The following is a 23,462-nucleotide window of genomic DNA, read 5'->3' as shown; positions in this document are numbered from 1 at the left end:
AACATGACATATCTGATATGATGTTAAAAACATTTAATTGTTTTTGTTTCTTTTCGAAGAATTATCACACTGAAAAGTCACCAACAGCCAAGAATGAGCTATACACTGAATAAAGTGTGATACTTGGCGTTATGCAAAAATATAAATAGAGTACAATCATTTCCAAACCCATATATTACCAAATAAATCTGCTTGAGTTTCTACAGTAGCACCATCCAACATAGAGCATTGGTTGTTTATCTAATGTTATGATGACATCCATCTTTTGAAATGTGTGACCTTTTGCATTTCTGTGGACAGGTGTCAGGATGAATGTCCAGTTGGTACTTATGGTGCTGGCTGTACAAAGAGGTGTCGCTGTAAAAACAACAGCAAATGCTACCATAACTATGGGAACTGCTTGTGTGAGCCAGGCTTCACAGGCCAGATGTGCGATGTCCGACTGTGTCCCAAAGGAAACTATGGCCTACTGTGTGACAGGAAGTGTCCATGCTATGCCCAGAATACGCAGAGGTACAGTATTTAGTACTTCACATCTAGTTGTCCAAATGTTCTATTGTGGAAACTCTAAGGCTAAATCAGTTGGGGGACACAAATCGGCTTTTGAAATGATTACTTCCATTGGAAGTAAAATTGCAGTAAATTGTTCCAGGGTCAAACTGTTGGTTTCATTAGGACTTTAAAGCGGAAGTCAACCAAAAACATATTTTTTTCAAAAATATTTTCCCAACAAGGCCCACTAGTTGAAACACAGCATTCTGATTAATATTGTGTTTGTGGAATATGAGTTGAGCAGCAAAATACACCCCTTTTTAACCAGCTCAGCTTCAGAAAACACGTGAGCCGTGATGTCATTTTCAGTCGACGGAAGTGACCAAATGGCCGCCCCAGAGATGGCTAAAAACGGGTGGATTAATTCTTATCACACAAATGCAATATTGATCAGAATGCCTTGTTTCAACCAGTGGGCTTGCATAGAACATCCATCCATCCATCCATTATCTATACCGCTTCTCCTCACAAGGGTCGCGGGCGTGCTGGAGCCTATCCCAGCTGTCTTCGGGCAGTAAGCGGGGGACACCCTGAATTGGTTGCCAGCCAATCGCAGGGCACACTTAGACAAACAAACATCCGCACTCACAATCACACCTAGGGGCAATTTAGAGTGTCCAATCAACCTACCATGTATGTTTTTGGAATGTGGGAGGAAACCGGAGTTCCCGGAGAAAAGCAGGCACGGGGAGAAAATGCAAACCCCACACAGGGAGGCCGGAGCTGGGATTGAACCCACAGCCTCTGAACTGTTAGGCAGACGTGCGAACCAGTCGATCACCGTGCCACCTACATAGAACATCATCATCGTCATCTTCCAAACCGCTTATCCTATACAGGGTCGCGGGGAGGCACTGGAGCCTATCCCAGCCGTCAACGGGCGAAGGCAGACTACACCCCGAAGTGGTCGCCAGCCAGTCGCACACACAGACACCGCCACTGAGCGGGAATCGATCTCACGCTGCCCCCACACAACTCAGGCGTGTGTACCACTACACTATCAGTGACTTTACATAGAACATGTCATGTCATGTCATCTTCAAAACCGCTTATCCTATATAGGGTCGCGGGGAGTTGCTGGAGCCTATCCCAGCCGTCAATGGGCGAAGGCAGACTACACCCGGAACTGGTCGCCAGCCAGTCGCAGGGCACACATAGACACTGTCACTGAGCGGGAATCGATCCCACGCTGCCCGCACACAACTCAGGCATGTGTACCACTACACTATCAGTGACTTTACATAGAACATATTCTTGAAAAAAAATGTTTGGGTTGACTTTCACTTTAACATTCAAACATGTTGAAACTGGAGCTCTCCTGCTTTGAATAGGATTTCCCTAACTTGAGAAAAAATCTTTTCTCCAAAATTTTTCTAGATTTTTATCGTTGTTCGTTTTAAATGGCTTTTCACTTTAGAGGCTCCACTGTATTGTGTGTGACAGTGTGATCATATAGACAGCTGTGGTTCACTAGTCAGTGAAGCTTGGGTGGACATAATGTTGGAGAGAGCAGCTGTCAGGTTGGTTCTCAGTAGTTCTACTGTTTCAGGAGGAGCAGCGCACAACCATCCGATATCACCCGTGTGTGAACATTTTATCCTACTAGTATAACATGGCACTATGTTGATTTGATTTGTCCTTAATTGTCACTCTCTTTCAAAGTACAAAACTACAAAATTCCTTTTTCCACTACCAGTTTTGATCCAGTACAAACAGGGTTTGTACTTGGGTTTGCAAAGACAAAACATGCAAAAACATGGTCAGTCCCGTGATAAGGCAACAACAAAAAACTGACCAAATGTAACCATTTGGGTGAGGTTATTGTCAGTGTTCGGAGTCACCCCCAAAAAAAGGCAATTATACCAAGTAGTATTTGTTTTTCCTTTAGCTCAGTGTACCTCATCACTATGAAATGAGTGAAGGTCGGCTATTATGCCAAAAGGCATGTTCAGGAAGTAGAATGTGACAAAATATTGTCTGAGCAAGACAACACAAAATCAGTTCATATGACTGTGCTGCTGGTGAAAAATAAAACGTTTAGAAAAAATGTACCTGTCAGAGTAGTGTCAATGCATTTTTTTTTTACTCACATTTGAGTATTTCCATTTGGAAAGTTTGCTACTATCATGATTTTATTAACTAAATGAATTTGGAATAATACAATCGCGAAATGTCAATTAATTGGCATTATATTGTTAAAATAAAATACTTGATCTGTTTATTCATTTTTAGTCATTTATCAAATTAAAACAATATTTCTTCTTATTGTAAATGAAATTAAACAACACACTATTACTTACCAGCAAATTATGAGCATAAACAAATTTTCTACATATTTTAAAATCGCATTTCTTAATTTTATTACCACATTATTTTACCTCTACGAATGACTTGGCCCATCCGTCTGTTTTATAAATCTAATATTGAACACAACATTTTGCCCACCCCTTCTCTAATTAGATATAATTTTGGCTTCAAAATGTGACACGGGTAGGATGCATATCCCATCACTGTTCCCGCAGAAAATATATTTCTGCTGACTGTTGGCCTACATATTATTGACACAAATATGTACTGTAAATACAATTATCAAATTGTTAATAAATTAAAGCTTGCACCAGGTCTTACACTGCCCTGCTCTACATGAATAGGCAAAATATTTTTTGGCAGATTTGGAAAGACATGCAGGTCAGTAAAACATAATACTGCACTCAAACATTATTAAAATTTTGAGTGAGTTGATTTTTGTGAAAAAAATGCTTAAAATGTGTTAATGTTGGTTTGCTGTTTAGCAGTTTTGTGCTGTCCTTAAATAGTACTTTCTATGCACAAGAGCATTTTGCACTGGATAAAAGAAAAATCACAGTATGTGGATACTTTTTGATTGTTTAGCGTTGAAGCTTGGATTTTTATACATGCATTGAGAAATGCATTATGAAAAATGAAATGAAATAAGGATTATTAAGATACAATAATGCACATTGTTTCAGTAAAACACAGATATATGCATGTCATTTGTCCATATTTAAATATTTTTTGTCATACATCTGGTGAGGAAGTGCGTGGTCCTATTTGGTCTCCCAGTAGCGCTGATGATGAATTTTGGCACCTGGCCCATCACTTAAAGTTGCCCATCCCTGGTTTCGACTAAGTGTGGGTTAGAATTTCAACTCTAAGTTATTATTTTGGGTCTAGAACAAAGTTCGACTAGAACTCTTTTCTCTCCAAACTTTAGACAGCCCTAGTGCTTTCATTGAACAACCCCGCACCCCAAACCCCTCCGTCTCTCCCACCAAAGAAAACACTGTGAATATAAATGAAGCAGATATTCTTCACACCCAGAGGTCCTGGGTTCAAATCTCAGCTCAGGTGCTCCTGTGTACAACTTGCATATTCTCCCTGCACTTGCATGTTGTTTCTAACATTCCCAAAGTGTGCACGTTAGACTCTTCTTCTTCAAGACTCTTACAGTAATTTTCTATAGTGTGAATGTGAGTGTCAATGGTTGCCTTTCGCCCAAAGTCAGAGGGGATAGGCTTTAGCTCACCCGCTCACCTTAATGGGGTCAAACAGAATAGAAAGCGGTTGGATGAATCAATAATCGAAATAAGAATATTGACCTACTTTCAATCCTTAACATTGCTGTATTTTTCTATCACCAGCTGCCATCCAATGTCAGGGGAGTGTACATGTCTGTCAGGGTGGTCTGGACTCTACTGCAATGAGACGTGCCCCCCAGGGTTCTATGGCGAGTCTTGCCAGCAGGTGTGCCAGTGCAAGAATGGTGCAGACTGCCACAGTGTAACAGGAAAATGTGTTTGTGCTCCAGGCTTCTTGGTAATCCTTTTCAATATTTCTCCCGTCTTCCAGTGTGGGTTTTTTCTCTGGGTACTCTTGTGTCTTTGTCCTTTCCAAAAAAAATGCATGTTAAGTTAACTGAAGATTGTCCATATGACCCATTTGAAAGAGGTCTGACTCTGAGGATCCAATTTCACATACTGGTATACTTGTTCTCTTTAGCTGCCAAAACAAGTTTCTGAAATGGGCCACTTGAGAGCAAACAATTGGAATTGTGGCACTTGAACCAGTAAATTGAACCACTAAAGTAAATCCAACCTTCTGATCTCTTCGAACTGTTAATTTTTCCAGGGTTTAGACTGTTCAGTCCCATGCCCAGCAGGATCTCATGGAGTGAATTGCTCCTCCACCTGTATTTGTAAGAATGGAGCTCAGTGTTCACCAGTGGATGGCTCCTGCTTCTGTAAACCAGGTAAGCTGAAGAGACGAGTAAGACAAGTACAATGAGTCGAACCTCGATTTAACGAAAGGGGTCGTCCCTTAGAGTCAGTTGTCCGTTACATTGAAGTACTTTTTTCGTAGAATAAAGAAGTACAGTATAGTACAAAATTATTGGAATAAATATATTAAAAGAAAAAGATGGAAACTGTTTGAAAAGTTTTAGAGTTCATCCAAACTGACCTTGTTGGTGCTTGAAGGGAGGATAATGGCGTGCAAGCCAAAATGTTAGTGCTTCCTTTTTACCCTTCCGTTATAATTAGCTGTCATATACGGTACTTGTAAGGTAGACAGATATTGCTTTACAAAAAACAACTGTGTGCTGTACCCAAAATAGCATTGATATGAATAGGTCAATACAACATGCTCCTTTGGACCACTGTGCCTTCGGCGATGCTAAGCTAACATCCATGCAGCTTTTCATTACATTTGAAGTGACTCGCTGCCCTGCAAACATGGCCGCCGCATTGGCGCATGTTTTAGCCTGCTCTAGTCTACTCTAAGTTGATCTATGACGAGAGCAGCGCAAGCCAGAAACATGTGACCGTTTTTGTCTGTAATGGCACCACAGCGCTGGCGTTGTGACGAATTGCGGCCAATTCTTCAGCTACTCGACTTAAACAGCTGCTTTCAAATTGACGTTTTGAATTAACTGGACAGTATTTTCTCTCCGTTGAATGTGGTGTCTGTTGTTTCCGGTTCGATCAAGGTTCTGCAGTATAGAGGTTTTGCGTAGACTTAATTGCAGTGGAGTTAACTGTGTCATGGGGATGCCGTGGTTCGTGTTGATTGACGGAGGCTCTATTATTGACACGAGATCTGGTTTTGGTCCCCGGGAGACACGCAGAGCCTACTCACTGCTCCCTAGGAATGTTATCCATGAAAATAATTATAGCCCATCTCTTAATCAGGGTGGCATGGAGTGGACTGTTCCATCAACTGCCCCAGTGGTACGTGGGGTCTTGGCTGTAACATGAGCTGTCTGTGTGGGAATGAAGGTGCTTGTGATGCAGTGACTGGTCACTGTACTTGTGCTGCAGGCTGGAAAGGAAATAAATGTGGCCTGCAATGCCAGGTGAAAACACTTAAAAAATGTTTGAAGATTTCTCACAATGAAATTCACAATCTCGTTATTGGGCCTGTGACGTTAACATTTGCTTTTCTCTAGGACGGTACCTACGGTCTTGACTGTAAAGAGCGCTGTGACTGTAGCCATGCTGACGGCTGTCATCACGCCACCGGGTACTGCCGCTGCCTGGCTGGATGGACCGGTAAGGGAAAATGGATGGGGTCTGAGATTGTTCAAAATGAGAGAAATAAGAGGTGTTGATAGTGTGCAAGACGACATAACTGTGTGTGCGTGTGTTTGTGAGCAGGTATCCACTGTGACAGTGTGTGCGCAGAGGGCCGCTGGGGCCCAAACTGCTCCCTAGCCTGTAACTGTAAGAATGGAGCATCCTGCTCTCCCGATGAAGGAACATGTGAGTGTGCACCAGGATACAGAGGCAGCACCTGTCAGAGGAGTAAGTGATGACGTTTTGATGAAGTGATTTAGTTCAAGAAATGTTATTAACACTAACTACTTACAGTAACAGAAATGCCAAGCCTTCAATATGGCAACCTATACTACACTCAGAGATACGTGGCTTAAACCAGATGCATAAAGTCAAAGATGCTGGTCAACTACTTGTTAACCAGAGCAAATAATAGTCATTGGATTATTCAGTTTCAGTTTCAGTCTGTGGACATGGTTAAACTTTTACTAATGCTAGCTGTACTATAATGTGTAAAAGCAAAGCACACTTGTGGGGTAACCATTTAGATGCCCACTGAGGTGAAGACAGTTTGCTGCTGTCATGCAGGATATGCAGAGATGTCATGTAACAAATTTGGGGTTTTGTGCAATTTTGGAGGTGTATTTTCCCTGAAATTTTGGTTAAACTCCTTATATGACTTTAATGGCATTTGAGATTTCACTGTACAGTTTGATAAACATTAAAGTTGGTACATTTTTTGTTGACTGCTGCTGTGGTAATTAACATTAAAGTGGAAGTCAACCCAAATATATTTCAAGAATATGTTCTATGCAAGCCCACTAGTTGAAATAAGGCATTGTGTTTGTGGAATAAGACTTAATCCACCCATTTTTAGCCATCTCTCGGGGCGGCCATTTTGTCACTTCTGTTGACTGAAAATGACGTCACAACTGCCCACAACGACCAATCATGGCTCAGATGCAGAGAAAAGATCAGCCGTGATTGGTCGTTGTGAGCAGTTGTGATGTCATTTCCAGTCGACAGAAGACAAAATGGCCGTCCCCAGATATGGCTAAAAACGAGTACATTTTACTGCTTAATTTATATTCCACAAACGCAAAATTAATCAGAATGCCGTGTTTCAACTACTGGGCCTGCTGGGAACATATTCTTGAAAAAAATATGTTTGGGTTGACTTCCGTGAGCATTACACCTGATTCTACCTAATGGTTGGGTTCCCTTTTTCTTGCAGTCTGCTCTCCAGGTTATTTTGGTCACCGCTGCAGTCAAACGTGTCCTCAGTGTGTCCACAGTAATGGACCATGCCACCATGTGAGTGGACAGTGTGACTGTCTGCCAGGCTTTAAAGGGGGCCTTTGCAATGAGGGTGAGCATTACACCCCACAGCTATGACCTTCTTTACTACAGTTTACTGGTGGTCCCTACCAAATAGGCACTATTACACACTACTGTATAACTGTCCATGATATATTTTCATCACTTCATTGCGACTTTAATGTTGTCTAAAAAAGACACCTTATGTGTAGTGTGTCCCAGTGGTTACTACGGGAAGAAGTGTGCCTTGAGCTGCAGTTGTACCAACAACGGCACCTGCAACCCTATTGACGGCTCCTGTCAGTGTTTTCCAGGATGGATCGGCAGTGACTGCTCTCAACGTCAGTTCATTCACTTGACTTGAATACAATGTGAAATGAGTGACGCTGAACTACGTTGGTTTCACTGTACGTCTCTCCACACTTGATAATGTTGTCTGGGTTTTGCAGCATGTCCTCCTGCTCAATGGGGACCCAACTGCATCCACACATGTAACTGCCACAACGGTGCCTATTGCAGTGCCTATGATGGAGAATGCAAGTGTACCCCAGGATGGACTGGCCTTTACTGTACACAACGTCAGTCAAATACCCTTTTTATTTTTCTTTCTTTAAAAAGGAAGTCAACCCAAACATTTTTCCAGAATATGTTCTATGCAAGGGCGGCACGGTGGTTGGCTGGTTAGCACGTCCGCATCACAGTTCAGAGGTCGTGGGTTCAAGCCCCGGCCTCCCTGTGTGGAGTTTGCATGTTCTCCCCGTGCCTGCGTGGGTTTTCTCCGGGTACTCCGGTTTCCTCCCACATACCAAAAACATGCATGGTAGGTTAATTGGACACTCTAAATTGCCCTTAGGTGTGATTGTGAGTGCGGATGTCTGTTTGTCTTTGTGTTCCCTGCGATTGGCTGGCAACCAATTCGGGGTGTTCCCCACCTACTGCCGAAGACAGCTGGGATAGGCTCCAGCACTCTGTGAGGATAAGCGGTATGGATAATGGATGGATGGATGTTCTATGCAGGTCTACTACTGAAATACGGAATTCTGATTAATATTGCGTTTGCGGAATATAAATTAAGCAGCAAAATGCACCAACTTTTAGCCGTCTCAGGGGGCGGCCATTTTGTCACTTCTGTCGACTGAAAATCACAAATGCTCACGGCTCAGGTAACGACCAATCACGGCTCGCCTGTTTTCTGAAGCTGAGCCGTGATCGGTCATTACTTGAGCAACTTCGATGTCATCTTCAGTCGACAGAAGTGACAAAATGGCCGTCCCCTGAACTTGCTAAAAGCGGGTGGATTTCTCATATTCCACAAATGCTATATTAATCAGAATGTCGTGTTTCGACTAGTGGGCCTGCATAGAACATATTCTGGAAAAAAATATGTTTGGGTTGACATCCCTTTTAATAGTAGTGTTGCACCAATACTAAGTGTCTTGAGTGGTCCTGATTGGTATTAAAACGGTGGCATCGGTATCTGCGATTTCTAACAAATAATGCGCGATGGCATTTACCGATACTAGTATAGAACTTTGAACGCAGCGCCTTGTGACTAGCTCTCGCACGACGTAAACTGATGTGTGATCACACGTGTTCAGTGCATGCCGAGCCAAGCTTTCGTCGATAAGAACCTTACCATTGACATGATTTTACCCACAATGCTTAGTTTGCGCCACATATTCAAGGGCACACGCACAAAAGGAAAACACTAAGAGAAGCCTTATCCATTGTTAGGATTATCCGTAATTGGTATCCTTATGTCTAGTTTTGTGAAAAAGGTCCCTATTAGGACACCTGTCCATTACATTGACACATTGGAACCAGGCGTTTGAAGTCGATATGTAGAAAAACTGAACTTGGTTGCAGGGAAAGACGACGGGAAAATTCAGACTCCTCGGATAAACTTTCCAAGTCAGACTGGTCAAATGGATCCAGTTTGTTCCCCGAAGAGAGCTAGCAAAACATCCTAAATGTTCTGTTTGTAAAGAAGAGTGCCTACACATAGGAGCACTTTGTTGCTGTTAAGAGCCTGCAGTCTTATAATTTGTGTCTGGAATCAGCGGTTTGGAGAATGGATGGATGGATGGATGGATGGATGGATGGATGAGTGAAGCATGTTTGCTGCATTCAACACAACGATCTTTGTCTGGTGACAGCAAAGGTACAGTATGTTGCTTTTGCAATACGTCGATCACTACTTCAATGGTGCAAAACATAATTCATTAAATAGTAAATGTCCGCATATACTCATCTTCCTGTATGTCATCGAAGGGGGAGTGCTAGTGGAAGTTGGTCCAAGTTGGTCGACGGAAACACTAATGGAAGCCCCTTTAAAATGATAGGCAGACCGGCCTATGTCCGGCCAGACAAAAAGGTGGATAGACGAACGGCGGAGGGGTACCCCTGCTGCAGACGGAAGGCGATAAACGAAAATAAACGAAATTTGATTAAAATGCCCCGCTCTGGGAAAAACACTACTTAACAGTCACAGATGATTACTGTTTTTTTCCTACATTAAATCAGTGTTTTGACTTTTGTTGTCTTGACTCCCATGCAGGTTGTCCATTAGGATTTTATGGGAAGGATTGTTCTCTAACATGCCAGTGCAGGAATGGAGCCGACTGTGATCACATTTCTGGACAATGTACATGCCGCACTGGCTTCATGGGTCAGCACTGTGAACAAAGTATGTAAATACATTTTGGACAATGTGCATGACCTAAATGGTCCGTCTTGACTATGTTAATTGCAGCAACTTTCCCTAAAAATACATTATTATTTTTATTTGTGTCCTTCATGACTCAGCTTCAGAAAACAGGTGATTTGTCGTTACCTGAGCCCTGAGCAATTGTTATGTCATTTTCAGTCGACAGAAAGTGGCAATCCGACATGGCTAAAAACGAGTGGATTTTGCTGCTTAACTCATATTCCACAAACGCAATATTAGTCAAAATGCTGTGTTTAGACTATTGGAGCTGGATGGAACATGTTGAAAAGAACATTTTGGGGTTGACTTCCCCGTTAAATAATTTTCAACAAAAACTAGCCTGTGCGGATGACTTTGGGGTTTTTGTTCTTCGTCTTTACTCTTCTTTCAATTTCACACCGTCTCAAAGTAAGTTGTGTACTACCCTCTAGTGGTCAAGAATTGAATTACATCCAGAACAGATGAGAACAACATAAGCTTATTAACTGCACACAAAGGAAACAATAACAATTCCGCAAAATAGCGGGACAGTGAATCCGGAAGCTGTAATGCAGGTGGATTTATTGTTTATGCCTAACTTTCTCCCGTGCTGAAACAGCCGTGCTTGAAAGCCTATTTTCAAAAAGTTATTGATTTCAAATTTTAGGCCATAATAATAAAACCACTCAATAACTAATTCCACTAATTTCATGGCAGTCTAATGCAAATGTAATCTGAACAATAAAATTCCTTAAACGTTTATGGGAAAAATCACAAACAATAAAATCATCAATCGACTTAAATTTTGTCACAGGTTTGTTGATAGAACCCATTCACAGAGCAAATAGTGGTTGGCCCGCTGAAATACAAATCTTACCTAACAGTAAAGACACAAACAGCTTCATAGCAACCATGCGAGTTACACAATTGACACAATTGACCTTCAACCTCTGCACATACTTCCATCCATCCATTATTGATACCGCTTATCCTCACAAGGGTCGTGGGGCGTGCTGGAGCCTATCCCAGGTGTCTTCGGGCAGTAGGCGGGGGACACCCTGAATTGTTTGCCTGCCAATCGCAGGGCACACAGAGACAAACATCTCTGCACATACTGTCAGTCCATAAATGATCCTAACGACTCATTCAACCCCTCACACTCTTGTCTATATACATTCATAACATTTGAACATGCAATTGTTCAGACACTTTAACAAATTCATACATCTCTCAGAAATAACCACCTATTTTGCTGTCTGCTGTTGTGTGAATGCAGTGAACGGCTGTCACATGCAGGCACTTTAGATCACAGATCCCTCTGGTGTATTGCAACAGCATAATGAGGCTCTCTCCAGTGGCATTAATAATGACAAAGACGCTCTCTTTGTCAGTGATGAGTGACACAAGGACCATTTGTAAAATAGACACTTAAAAAAGCGGTCTTAAGACACTCAGACATATTTGTGTTCATTTTCATAGATAAAGGAATATTAAACAATATACATCCAAAAATGTAATTTGCACCTTTAGAAAACATGTTGCAAATCATGACATTTCATTTGGGACGAATAACGCTAATGCCATTTTGGCATTGAAAGTGTGAAAAATATTACTTCTGATTTTTTTTTTCTTAAAAAAAAAAAAAAAAAGACCTATTTAATAATAATAACTGACAATAATCAAATACTTATGAGTAAAATGATGTAAATGATTTACCAAATGAAATTCACTGGGGTCTTTATTCTTATTGATCAAATTATATGAAAATGACCCCCCAAAAAAAAGGAAACAATATTGGAACTACTTTTGAATGAATCAAGCTCAGCTTGTCAAGAGACTGTAGCTGTGTCCCAATTAAGTGGTGCAATCCTTTAAATGCTGCTTTTAAACACTGATTCCATAATGATGATCTACAAGGACATCCCTGTTTGAAGGCCCCATGAAATGAAGCCTACAAATACCTCCTTTGCATGAGGATACACCACTGCTATCAGTTTACGCATATCCCCATTTCATTTTTTCTTTTGTCAGCTTTGGGTTTTTATTCAGATTAACTGACAGTACACTGACCTACAGGTCACCAACATGGTGTCCACTTATACCATGTAACCCCCAAGGACCACATGATTTCTCACCCTCACTTTCCTCATGTCTTTGAACATGCTCTGGTTCGAATTGTAAAGACAGAGCAGGGTTTGTCATCACTGCTAATAGATCGCTGCAACTGCTAAAAACAACACCACGCAACCATGTTACGTCACTACCTACCTACCTACCTACTACCTACTAATACAGAATGCATTGCGACGTAAACAAATGTCACATATTTGCAAATAACGTTTCTATAAAATGTATTAAATTGGAAATTACTTTCCAAAATGTTATCTTTTAGTTATCAATCAACCAAATCAATCATATAGAGCAAACATGTCATTACAGGGTTGCTTTTTAAAGCGGAAGTCAACACAAATTTTTTTTTTTTTTCAAAAATATGTTCAATGCAAGCCCACTAGTTGAAACTGGGCATTCTGATAAATATTGCGTTTGTGTAATAAGTGTTAATCCACTCGTTTTTAGCCATCTCCGTGGGCGGCCATTTTGTCTTCTGTCGACTGAAAATGACATCATAACCGCTCACAACGACCAATCACGGCTGACCTGTTTTCTGAATCTGATCCGTGATTGGTCGTTGTGAGCAGTTATGATGTCATTTTCAGTCGATAGAAGACAAAATGGCCGCCCCTGGAGATGGCTAAAAACGAGCGCAGTTTGCTGCTTGATATATATATTCTACCAACGCAAAATTAATCAGAATGCCGTGTTTCAACTAGTGGGCCTGCTGGGAACATATTCTTGAAAAAAATATGTTTGGGCTTCCGCTTTAAAGGACTTTTCTGATTTTTATTTCATCTTTAAAAAAGTTTAACTGAATTGAACAAATAACCATAATATGATGAATATTTTCTTACCTTTGAGTGTCACTTTTTATTATAGAGTGTCCTCCTGGTTCATATGGGTATGGCTGCCGGCAGGTGTGTGACTGTCTCAATAACTCCACCTGCGATCACATTACTGGCACATGCTACTGTAACAATGGCTGGAAGGGCGCCCGCTGTGACCAAGGTGAGGATATGCAAATATGTTTCTACAGTATATGGACAATCTAATATTTCGACACACACTAAAAGCTTAACATTGATACTGCTTTCTCACCCCCCCTGTCTGTAGCCGGCGTTGTTGTTGACAGCCTCAACACTTTCACAAGTGCTGCAGTGCAGGTGGACAACTACCAAATCGGAGCCATTGCAGGAATTATTGTGCTGGTGCTGCTTGTGCTCTTTCTCCTCCTCCTCTTCATTATCTACAGGAAAAAACAGAAAGGAAAAGAACCTCCAATGCCAGCAGTGACTTACACTCCTGCCATGAGGGTGACCACTGACTACACCATCACAGGTAACATCACATGTACATTGTATACCAGTAGAAAAATGTAGGGAGTGGCTCTCGTCTTTCTTTCTGTAGTAGTTTGTTTTATTATATTGATGGTAGAACAGGGTATACTTGGGTACCATGTCCAAATATTTTGATTTTTTTTTGGATATTGTCAAGGGCAAAATCTAAAACTATTACAAGATACACAAGTACAGCTTTTTGCCCGTCCATTTGTATATACATGTGCCATTGGAATATGTTTATTCGTACAATACTAGAAAGTTCAATAGTCCAACACACTCCTTTACTTACTAATTTGAAACATATAAACATACTATGCACATTACTTGATATTTTTATGGACTGCATTCTGCAGGAACTACATATTTTTGACACAGTCACATGTAGGGGTTTTTGTCTTGGTGGTGTGCAAGTATAAGGTGGAATGCAGAAAAGTACATACAGAAGGCATGAGGTCGGGCGGGGGTATTTATTTTCACAGACACCATACAAAGCTATTAGAAACCATGAGCAGAAAACAGGAAAATAACAAATTCCAAAAACTAGTGTACAAAGTAAATAAATAAACAGGGGAATTCACCGTCACGGGCGGCACGGTGATCGACTGGTTAGCACGTCCGCATCACAGTTCAGAGGTCGTGGGTTCGATCCCGGCTCCGGCCTGCATGTTCTCCCCCATGCCTGCGTGGATTTTCTCCGGGTACTCCGGTTTCCTCCCACATTCCAAAAACATACATGGTAAGTTGATTGGACACTCTAAATTGCCCCTCGTTGTGATTGTGAGTGCGGATGTTTGTCTTTGTGTGCCCTGCGATTGGCTGGCGTCCAATTCAGGGTGTCCCCCGCCTACTGCTCGAAGACAGCTGGGATAGGCTCCAGCACTCCCCGCGACTCTTGTGAGGATAAGCGGTATCGATAATGGATGGATGGATTCACCGTCACAGACAGACAAGAGGACACGAGCGTAGGCTACATCCGATATTTGACAATGGTCAGAGACAGTGCAAAAAAAAACAACAACAGGGAATTAAATCCAAATAGAGTAACAAGACAACAAGGCACACCTGGAAAAGACACAGATGGATGGAGAGGTAAATGGATGAACCAAAAGTGTAGCGGGGATGACAAGAGCAGGTGGAGACATAACGAGCTGGCCTGAAAGACATGAACAGGATGCAGGGAAAAATGAACGATGAATGAACAAAAACCTGAATCACAACATAGGAAACTATAATAATTATATATGGCGTGTCAGATGACATTGATAATTGATAATTCCAGATGTCACAATATTCATGGTATTAAAAGTGTCTGAATAATATTGCCACGGTCTTGTTTCAATACAAGATCATTTTGTTTGGCATATCACTTGGAAGCACTCCATTTCTGTGTTTCATGTTACGTGGCCAATCATATATTCAATTCAAACACTTATAAGCCTTTTTTCTGATAGTAACAACACATTTATAATAGGAAAAAAATAATTTAGCCTCACAATACAATTGTTAGGAAAAAGTTGCCGACTCCTGCCCTGCGGAATTTCAGAGGCCAAGCATGAGGTTTTAGCGCACAAACCAAAAGGGTCTGATGGCAGACGTGTGCCGTGCCACCGGAGGAATGGGGAGCCTGAAGCAGCCACGGAGCCCAAGCAGGGACCTTGAGCTGCTGCGGAGCCTATACGAGTACTGCATCAGCCTGATGTCTTAAAGTTTGAGAGACACCATAAACAAGGGGTGCAGAGGTTGTAGAAACGAGAGAAGAAGCTTTGAAAGAAGGGTGGGCAGACTTTCATCATGGGAGGTGACTTGGGGATAGATTTGGAATTACGTGACTTGGATACAAAAGTGGAATGACCTGAACATTGTGACAACAAAACAGGCACGAAATTAGCCGAGGGACAGACTGAGGTGAGAAAATGGGTGTGTAACGATACGACGACGAAACAGGGTCAATAGACAGACAAATTACCTTAATTTGCCTTCATTGGCCACTATGTGGAGATCCCATTTAAATGACCTGAGATGGGCACTTTACCCCATTGTACGTCCGTCCGCGACCTGTCCATCCTCATTCATAAAAATAATCGTCCTCCAACCTTGTCCGTCCTCATCCTTTTAATCTGCTTTTAGAGCGCTTCCGTCCTTACATTCCGTCAGTCCGACCCCCCGCGTCCCAAAAGTAAAAAAACATCCTTGTATCGCCATGGGAGAGATGCTAACAACGGGGTTTCGTAACAGATAAACATTACTGAAAGCTCATTAGCTGGCTAATTTCCTATTCACATCCACTTAGCGCAGTGTTTTTCAAAATCTGTGCCGCGGCACGTCAGTTGTGCCGTGGGAAATTATCTAATTTGTGCATTCTAGCGCCTGGCAGCGTAATGATGTCTTTACTACATGGTAGCACTCTTCTATACCAGCAGGTGGCAGCAGCAGCAGGTAGCTAATTGTCTTTGTTAGAGACAAGCGAATTAGTGATATATGTTTATCCAAACAGGCCCATGTTTCACGCTGAGTAAGTATCAATATGAAACATTCTAAAATACTTTTTTCTTTGTGTTTATTTAATTCCTATTCACGACGTTATAATATGACGTCATTCTTCAATGTTAAAAAATGCTTATTTAATATATATCTATATATATCTATATATATATATATATATATATGTATATATATATATATATATATATATATATATATATATATATATATATATATATATATATATACAGAGAGAGAGAGAGAGAGATATTGTTAAAATAAGCTTTTTCTTTTTCATAATTTTAGCTGGTGGTGTGCCGCGGGATTTTTTCAATGAAATAAATGTGCCTGACTCAAAAAAGTTTGAAAAACACTGACTTAGCGGGTGGAAGTATAAATGGCCAGGGGACATCACAAGAATATTTAATATTGCATTATAACGCAATACTATTGCGTTTTACTGCTAAACGTTTGCGTTATAAAAAAATAAGTTTTCCGTTTTTATTGCGTTATTTCGCAATTAAAGAATTAGTGTAAAGTAGCGCAATGTTCCGGGTCATAGCTGTAAGTGTACGGCGGCGCTGGCATGAGCATGAATGACAGTTTGGAGAGATTTTCACGCCCTAGAGATGTCCCAGACAAGTACATACTTCTCATGCATATGGATAAGGTACGTACTAAATGTTAACAGTTAGTTAACAAAATTAATCGCTGTTCACCTTTTTCCTCGTCAGTGAAATGGACGTGCTGTGGTGTAATCCATTGTATTTTTCTGTTGAACCACTAGAGGGCACACTATGCTTGTGAGTATGCCTTAAGGGCAGACTATGCCTGTGAGTGTGGTATCGTCGAGAACATTGGTTTTTCTTTTTAAAAGAACCCAACACAACATGGCAGTCGGCGGTTGACGCGGTTAGGAGCGATTACAGGGCGGACGAAAACTGACTTCCGTACTTGCTTAGTCTGTCCTTTTTAAAAAACTTCTCATCCTCTGTCACCGACATGGATGTCCATCCGGGACGGACGGGACGGAATGCCCATCGCTGCAAATGACCTAACGAATGCTCAAGTAAATCTCAGAGGGAAGAGACAGGTGCAGGGATTACAAAAACTACAAGGAAGGGAACCGGAGAAGTCAAACTCAGAATTTGGTAAATTGTGTAAATCAGGGCCATAATCTTCAAAATCAGAATCTGTAAAAACAAGTGGAGGAATAGTAGTTTGGCCAAATGAAAAACTCATTAGATACACCAGAAAGACTGTAGGACATCGGTGAGAGGGACAGACAGGGAAGAACAAGAGAGTTTACTGACTGAGGAGTGGCTTGGTCGGCAGGCTAACTGCGATGGTTGGCAGACTGACACTGTGCAAGCCAACACCGTGAACTACGATCAGGTTAGCATAGGCTGAACTTTCTGACATGTAAATCCAAAACAACAAAAACAAAGGAGGGGGGACTCACCACAACAGACAAGCGACAGGACAAAAGAGTACTCGACACATCTGAAATGATTAGAAAACAGGGAAATAATTACAAGCAGTCTAATGAGACATAAAAGCACCCCTGGAAAAGGCACTAGTGGATGGAGCTATCTTAATGGCAGATACGCAAGTTGAACAGGGATGATGAGAACAAGTGAAGACAAAACACAAAACGAGCAGGCTGGCAAGGCATGAACAAGATTCGCTGGAAAACATACCAAAACGAAATACCAACATAGTAATCATCTCTAGTAATCTGTCATAATCTCGATGTCATGTTAAAGCAAAAACCAAAAGATGAACAAATCACAGATCATGACATATAGACCCACTTGTTTTTTTGTGAATTTTGTGAATTGAAGCGGCTAATAAATTCATTATTGTTCACTTTTCAGATGCTCATCTACCACGTGATGTGCACCCCAGTAACTACTTCTCCAATCCCAGCTACCACACTCTGACCCAGTGCACTAGCGCACAACATAATAACTCTCCATATGGAAAAGTATTTTTTATATATATACATAATTATATACTTTGGATAACTGTTACGTGCAGGTCACCTTAATTGTCATTTTTGGACTTTGTAGGGCAAGAGCAACATGTTTGTGAACTTGAAGAATGTGGAAGAAAGAAAGAGATGTCCTCTTGCTGATGACACTGGCACGTTGCCGGCAGGCTGGAAACATAGGGACTGCTTCAATGAACTCGGTGAGCTATAAATATAAATTGGTTTGATTGAATTCCAAGTTCCAAGTGAAATTGAAATGATTTCTACTGCACCACTATGGGTCACTGATTATCGCATCCCACTGGATAGGTCATAAAGATTTTAATTGTCTGCATAGAACACAGGTCATAGTTTGGATCTAACAGTACTTGAGAGGTCAAAAATGCCAACACAAGTGTTTCCCATGCTACAATGCTCATTATTTTCGATTAATTATTGATTATAATCATTTGCTCCAAATAATGTCTTTGTCCATCTATTTATGCCAGCGACGTAGAGTGACAGAACAATTAAATGCCCTTCCACATTATGGCGGACAGTACATAATTAACCTGTAAATCCACCTGTTGACATTCATTCGACAGAATAATTCATGGCATGCACAAACTCAGTAAGTAAATTTATTACTAAATTGGGATGAGATCAGCATTATTTCAGTATAGAATCTTTTACTCGGTGGTGGTGTAATGTTGACGGATCCTCCGTCGTCCCAGCTCCACCTACTCGGGCTTCAAAAGCGCGCCGTCACTGCGTCACTGGCTTGGGATTCCGGGTCGTTTCTTACTAACATACACTCGCACAGCATAAGCTGGCGTTATTCACATTGGGTTAGCTCTGTTGCTATACTTCACTTTCTACACTGAAAAGAAAGTACTATAGTACACTATATATAATATATATATATGTATAGTGTCCTGTGAAGAACACTTATGTCCATTTTTTTTCATTTTGTCTTATTTTTACGTGAATTGTTTCCGCGTTACTGACATTAAAGAAGAAATCAAAATTAGACATGAGTGTTTTTCACAGGACAGCGACGATATATAAAATAAAAAAAGTAACAATAAGAATACCATGAAAGGGGAAATCAACCCAAAGACATTTTTTTCATGAATATGCTCACACCAGTGGTCGACTGGTTAGCACGTCCGCCTCACAGTTCAGAGGTCGTGGGTTCGATCCCGGTTCCGGCCTCCCTTTGTGGAGTTTGCATGTACTCCCCATGCCTGCGTGGGTTTTCTCCAGGTACTCTGGTTTCCTCCTACATTCCAAAAACATGCATGGTAAGTTGATTGGACTCTCTAAATTACCCCTAGGTGTGATTGTGAGTGGTGTTTGTCTCTGTGTGCCCTGCGATTGGCTGGCAACCAATTCAGGGTGTCACCTGCCTACTGCCCGAAGACAGCTGGGATAGGCTCCAGCACGCCCGCGACCCTTGTGAGGATAAGCGGTATCGATAATGGATGGATGGATGGATGGATGCTCACACCAGGTCCACTAGTTGAATCACGGCATTCTGATTAATGTTGCGTTAGGCAGCAAAATCCACCCATTTTTAGTCATCTCAGGGGGCGGCCATTTTGTCACTTCTGGCGACTGAAAATGACATCACAACTGCTCAGGGCTCAGGTAACGACCAATCACGGCTGACCTGTTTTCTGAAACTGAGTGATTGGTTGTTACCCGAGCCCTGCGTAGTTGTGATGTCATTTTCAGTCAACAGAAGCGACAAAATGGCCGCCCCCAGAGATGGCTAAAAACGGGTGGATTAACTCTTATTCCACAAATGCAATATTTAGTAGAATGCCTTGTTTCAACTAGTGGGCTTATATAGAACATCCATCCATCCATCCATTATCTATACCGTTCATCCTCACAAGGGTCGCGGTATATAGAACATATTCTTGAAAAAAATATGTTTGGGTTGACTTCCGCTTTAATGCATGGGACTGATAAGCAGTATCGTTAAACGTAGTAGTATCGTTAATCCGAACGATACCCATCCCAACCAAACAGCATCTTAATTTCCACATTTTTTGGAATACTTGGAGGGGTGCTGGAGAACACTCCTGCAGTTTCAAAGGAGTTTAAACTCCCACCTCAGACAGAACTTTGTCCATGTCTTGAGGGAGGTGGAGAGCATTGAGGCCAACCGGGCCATGTTCCATGCCTCCATTGTTGAGACGGCTGAGCTGTGGTCATATGGTGGGTGGTGCCTGTCATGGAGGCACTCCCCAAACCTGTTGGTGGAACACCAGCGGTGAGGGATGCTGTCAAGCCTGTGGCATCTGATGAGTATCAGCAGGTTTTTGTTGCTGAGACATGGGAGGAGTTCTTTTGAGGCCATGAAGAATGATTTCTGGAAGCCTTTGAGGGAATTTCTGTCCACCATCCGGCGTCGGAGGATAAAGCAGTGCACCATTAACACTGTGTATTGTGGGGATGGGGCGTTGCCTCAACTTGGGACGTTGTGAGTTGGTGGGGAGAATACTTGGAAGACCTCCTCAATAGCAGAGTCTGGGAACTCTAAATTGGCTCTCCTGTCTCTGGGGTAGAGGTCGCTGAGCTGTTTAAAAAGTTCCTCAGTGCAGGACCCCAGGGGTGGATGAGATCCGCTCGGAGTATCTATATCCCGTATCTCACTGAGCGTCGAAGGCTTGCTAGTGTTAGCGAACGTAGCGAATGTTGTTTTTTCGTCAGGATTTATTTCTGGTTGCAAAGGCATTCACCAGACATTCACAAACAGTTTTTATGGTCGCAAACAGTTTTTTCCTGTCACCATAAAATTCTGAACATGTTCAAAGTCTCTTTGCGACCGTTAAAACTGTATGTGAATGTCTGGCGAATGTCTTTGCAATCTTTTGCAACCTTGAACAAATCTTGAGGAAAAAACACATTTGAGCTGTGCGCAAACACTCAGAAACCTTTGCTGCTCAGTGAGATATGGACCTAAAGACTCTGAATGTTGTGAGACTGTCAGTTGACACACCTCTGCAACATTGTGTGGGCACTGGAGTGGAGACAGTTCCCCTGATTTGGTAGCCCACGGTAGTGGTCCACCTTTTGTAGAAGAGAGACCGGAGAGTGTGTTCCAACTACAAGGAGATCACACTGTTCAGTGTCTTTGGTAAGGTGTATTCAGGGGTTTTGGAGAGGACTGTCCATCGGGAAGCCGAATATCAGATTCAGGAGGAACACTACGTGTTTTGTCTCGGCCGTGGAACAATTGACTAGCTCTACACCCACAGCAGGGTTCTTGGCGTTGCACTGGAATTCACCCAACCAATTTACATGTATTTTGTGGACTTGGAGAAGTCCTTCAACCGTGTTCCTCTCTGAGATTTGTGGGAGGTGCTTTGGGAGTATGGGGCACCACGCCCCCTGTGCTACCGGTGTCAGAGTTTGGTCTGCATTGCTAGCAGTAAATCTGATTTGTTTACGAGTTTTGACTCCACAGAGGCTGACCATTTGTGAATAAAAAAAGCTGTTATGGACAACATTTCTAGGCACAGCTGAGGCATGGAGGGTGTCCGATTCATGACTTCAGTACAGTATTATGTCTGCTTTTGCAGATGTGGTTCTGTTGGCCGTAATCTTCAACTCTTGAGTATGAAGTGTTTGGGTTGACAATTAGCATTTTCAAATCGAAGACCATGGTCATCAGTCGTAAAATGGTGAGTGCCGTCCTCAGGTTGGGGATGAGATTCTTTCCCCGGTGGAAGAGTTCAAGTATCAAGTCTTGTTTACAAGTAAAGGAAGATTTGGTGCAGTGTCTGCAGTGATTCAGACTCTGCATCAGTTTTCCGTGAAGAAGAAGCTCTCAATTTACCGGATGATCTACATCCCAACCTCGAACAAAGTCATCAGTTGTGGGTAGTCACCCAAAGAACAAGACCATGGATATAAGTGGCCGAAATGAGAGTTCTCCAGAGGGTGTGCAGGCTCCCACAGTGAGTAGCTCAGTCATTCGGCAGGACTCAGAGTAGAGCCACTGCTCTTTTGCATTGACTTGGGGATCTGGTTATGATGCCTTCTGGAAACCTCTCTGGTGAAGTGTTACAGGCTTGTCCCATTTGGAGGAGGGCCTCCGTGGATGGGCATGCTGAAGAGTCTGCGATTACCTGTTAAAATGTTGCCTCCGCAACCTGACCCTGGATAAGTGGAAGATGGACGGATGGATGAGAGCCACTTACGGTTTTGTTGTCTGGCCAAAAATAAATGAATGATGAGACACAGTGATCACAGCATTGCAGCATTGCATTCAATGTCATAAACTCCGAACCTCTTAGTACAGGATTGTCAGGGGTGTCTAATCCCTGTCCTATCCAGCATGTTTTAAGTGTCTCGCTCCTCCAACACACAAACATGCTGGATAGGGGCCCTCAATAACCGGGGTTGGATACCCCTGTCTTCGTGGTATTCCTGAGATCAAAGCATTTGCTGCAGGGGATAAGTTAAAATTTAAAAACATTTTTTTAGACTTAGCTCTTTTTTATTTTTGGAGAGTTTATTGTATGCGATTGCCTCATATTCAAAGTAACACTTTCATCATGTTGCTCATTTTATGTATAACAGTGCAATTTTCATGCTAAAATGATCTGATAATGTTGATGAACGTGTCCCAATCTTTCAAGGACATGCAACACAAAATGCTCAGATCCCACTCTAATCTTGCTAATTAGAGTGGCAAAAGAAATAATTTTACTTGCTCCATTCACTGATTTTACTTTCAATTTCTTTCTTCCTGCAAACCAGGAGCCTATGGAGTAGACAGAAGATGCATGGGAAAGTCTTTGCGAGGTAAATTATGACGATACACAAGCCGGAATTGACCAGTTTTCCTAGTTTAATGCTAAATGTTTTTCACATCGGGTCTTTTGTTTCATTGTACAGACCTGGTGAAAGGCATACCGTATCATGGAAGCTCCAGCTCCCTGAACAGCTCTGAAAACCCCTACGCTACTATCAAGGACCCCCCCGTACTGACAACAAAAAACACAGAATGTGGCTACGTGGAAATGAAATCACCTGCCAGACGGGATTCACCGTACGCTGAAATCACTACTTCCAGCGGTCTGACCAATAACAAGAATGTCTATGAAATTGGTGAGGAGCAAGTGTTGAAAAAAATATTTTTTGACTATTTTTTTTGACACAGAATACAATCATTTGCAAATCATGTTCAACCAAGGCAAGATATTTAACGTTCAAACTGATCAACTTTATTGTTTTTAGTAAATAATCATGAACTTGCTGCAGCACATTCCAAAAAAACTGGGACAGGTGGTAAAAAAGACTGAGAAAGTTCAGGAATGCTCATGAAACACCTGTTGGAACATCCCACAGGTTAACAGGCTCACTGGAAACAGGTGGGTGCCATGATTGGGTATAAAAGGAGCTTTCCTGAA

General features: G+C 41.9%; 1 protein-coding gene across 1 annotated transcript in view; it reads left to right on the top strand.

Annotated features, from left to right (window-relative positions):
- megf10 (multiple EGF-like-domains 10) overlaps positions 1-23,462 on the top strand; it is an 84,198-nt gene that overhangs the window by 51,923 nt on the left and 8,813 nt on the right. Inside the window, exons 9-24 of the mRNA XM_086053275.1 lie at positions 301-513; positions 4,215-4,389; positions 4,702-4,822; positions 5,760-5,923; positions 6,017-6,119; positions 6,225-6,371; positions 7,357-7,491; positions 7,652-7,780; positions 7,889-8,017; positions 9,997-10,125; positions 13,120-13,248; positions 13,354-13,578; positions 17,939-18,048; positions 18,134-18,254; positions 22,810-22,854; positions 22,948-23,160. Of these exons, the coding sequence (XP_085909401.1) occupies positions 301-513; positions 4,215-4,389; positions 4,702-4,822; positions 5,760-5,923; positions 6,017-6,119; positions 6,225-6,371; positions 7,357-7,491; positions 7,652-7,780; positions 7,889-8,017; positions 9,997-10,125; positions 13,120-13,248; positions 13,354-13,578; positions 17,939-18,048; positions 18,134-18,254; positions 22,810-22,854; positions 22,948-23,160 (2,288 nt within the window). The remainder of the gene's footprint in view (positions 1-300; positions 514-4,214; positions 4,390-4,701; positions 4,823-5,759; positions 5,924-6,016; positions 6,120-6,224; positions 6,372-7,356; positions 7,492-7,651; positions 7,781-7,888; positions 8,018-9,996; positions 10,126-13,119; positions 13,249-13,353; positions 13,579-17,938; positions 18,049-18,133; positions 18,255-22,809; positions 22,855-22,947; positions 23,161-23,462) is intronic.

Source organism: Filicampus tigris, chromosome 15, assembly GCF_054856515.1.
Source record: "Filicampus tigris isolate MCC_2025a chromosome 15, RoL_Ftig_1.0, whole genome shotgun sequence".
NCBI lineage: Eukaryota > Metazoa > Chordata > Actinopteri > Syngnathiformes > Syngnathidae > Filicampus > Filicampus tigris.
This window is presented reverse-complemented; position numbering and strand designations above follow the sequence as displayed.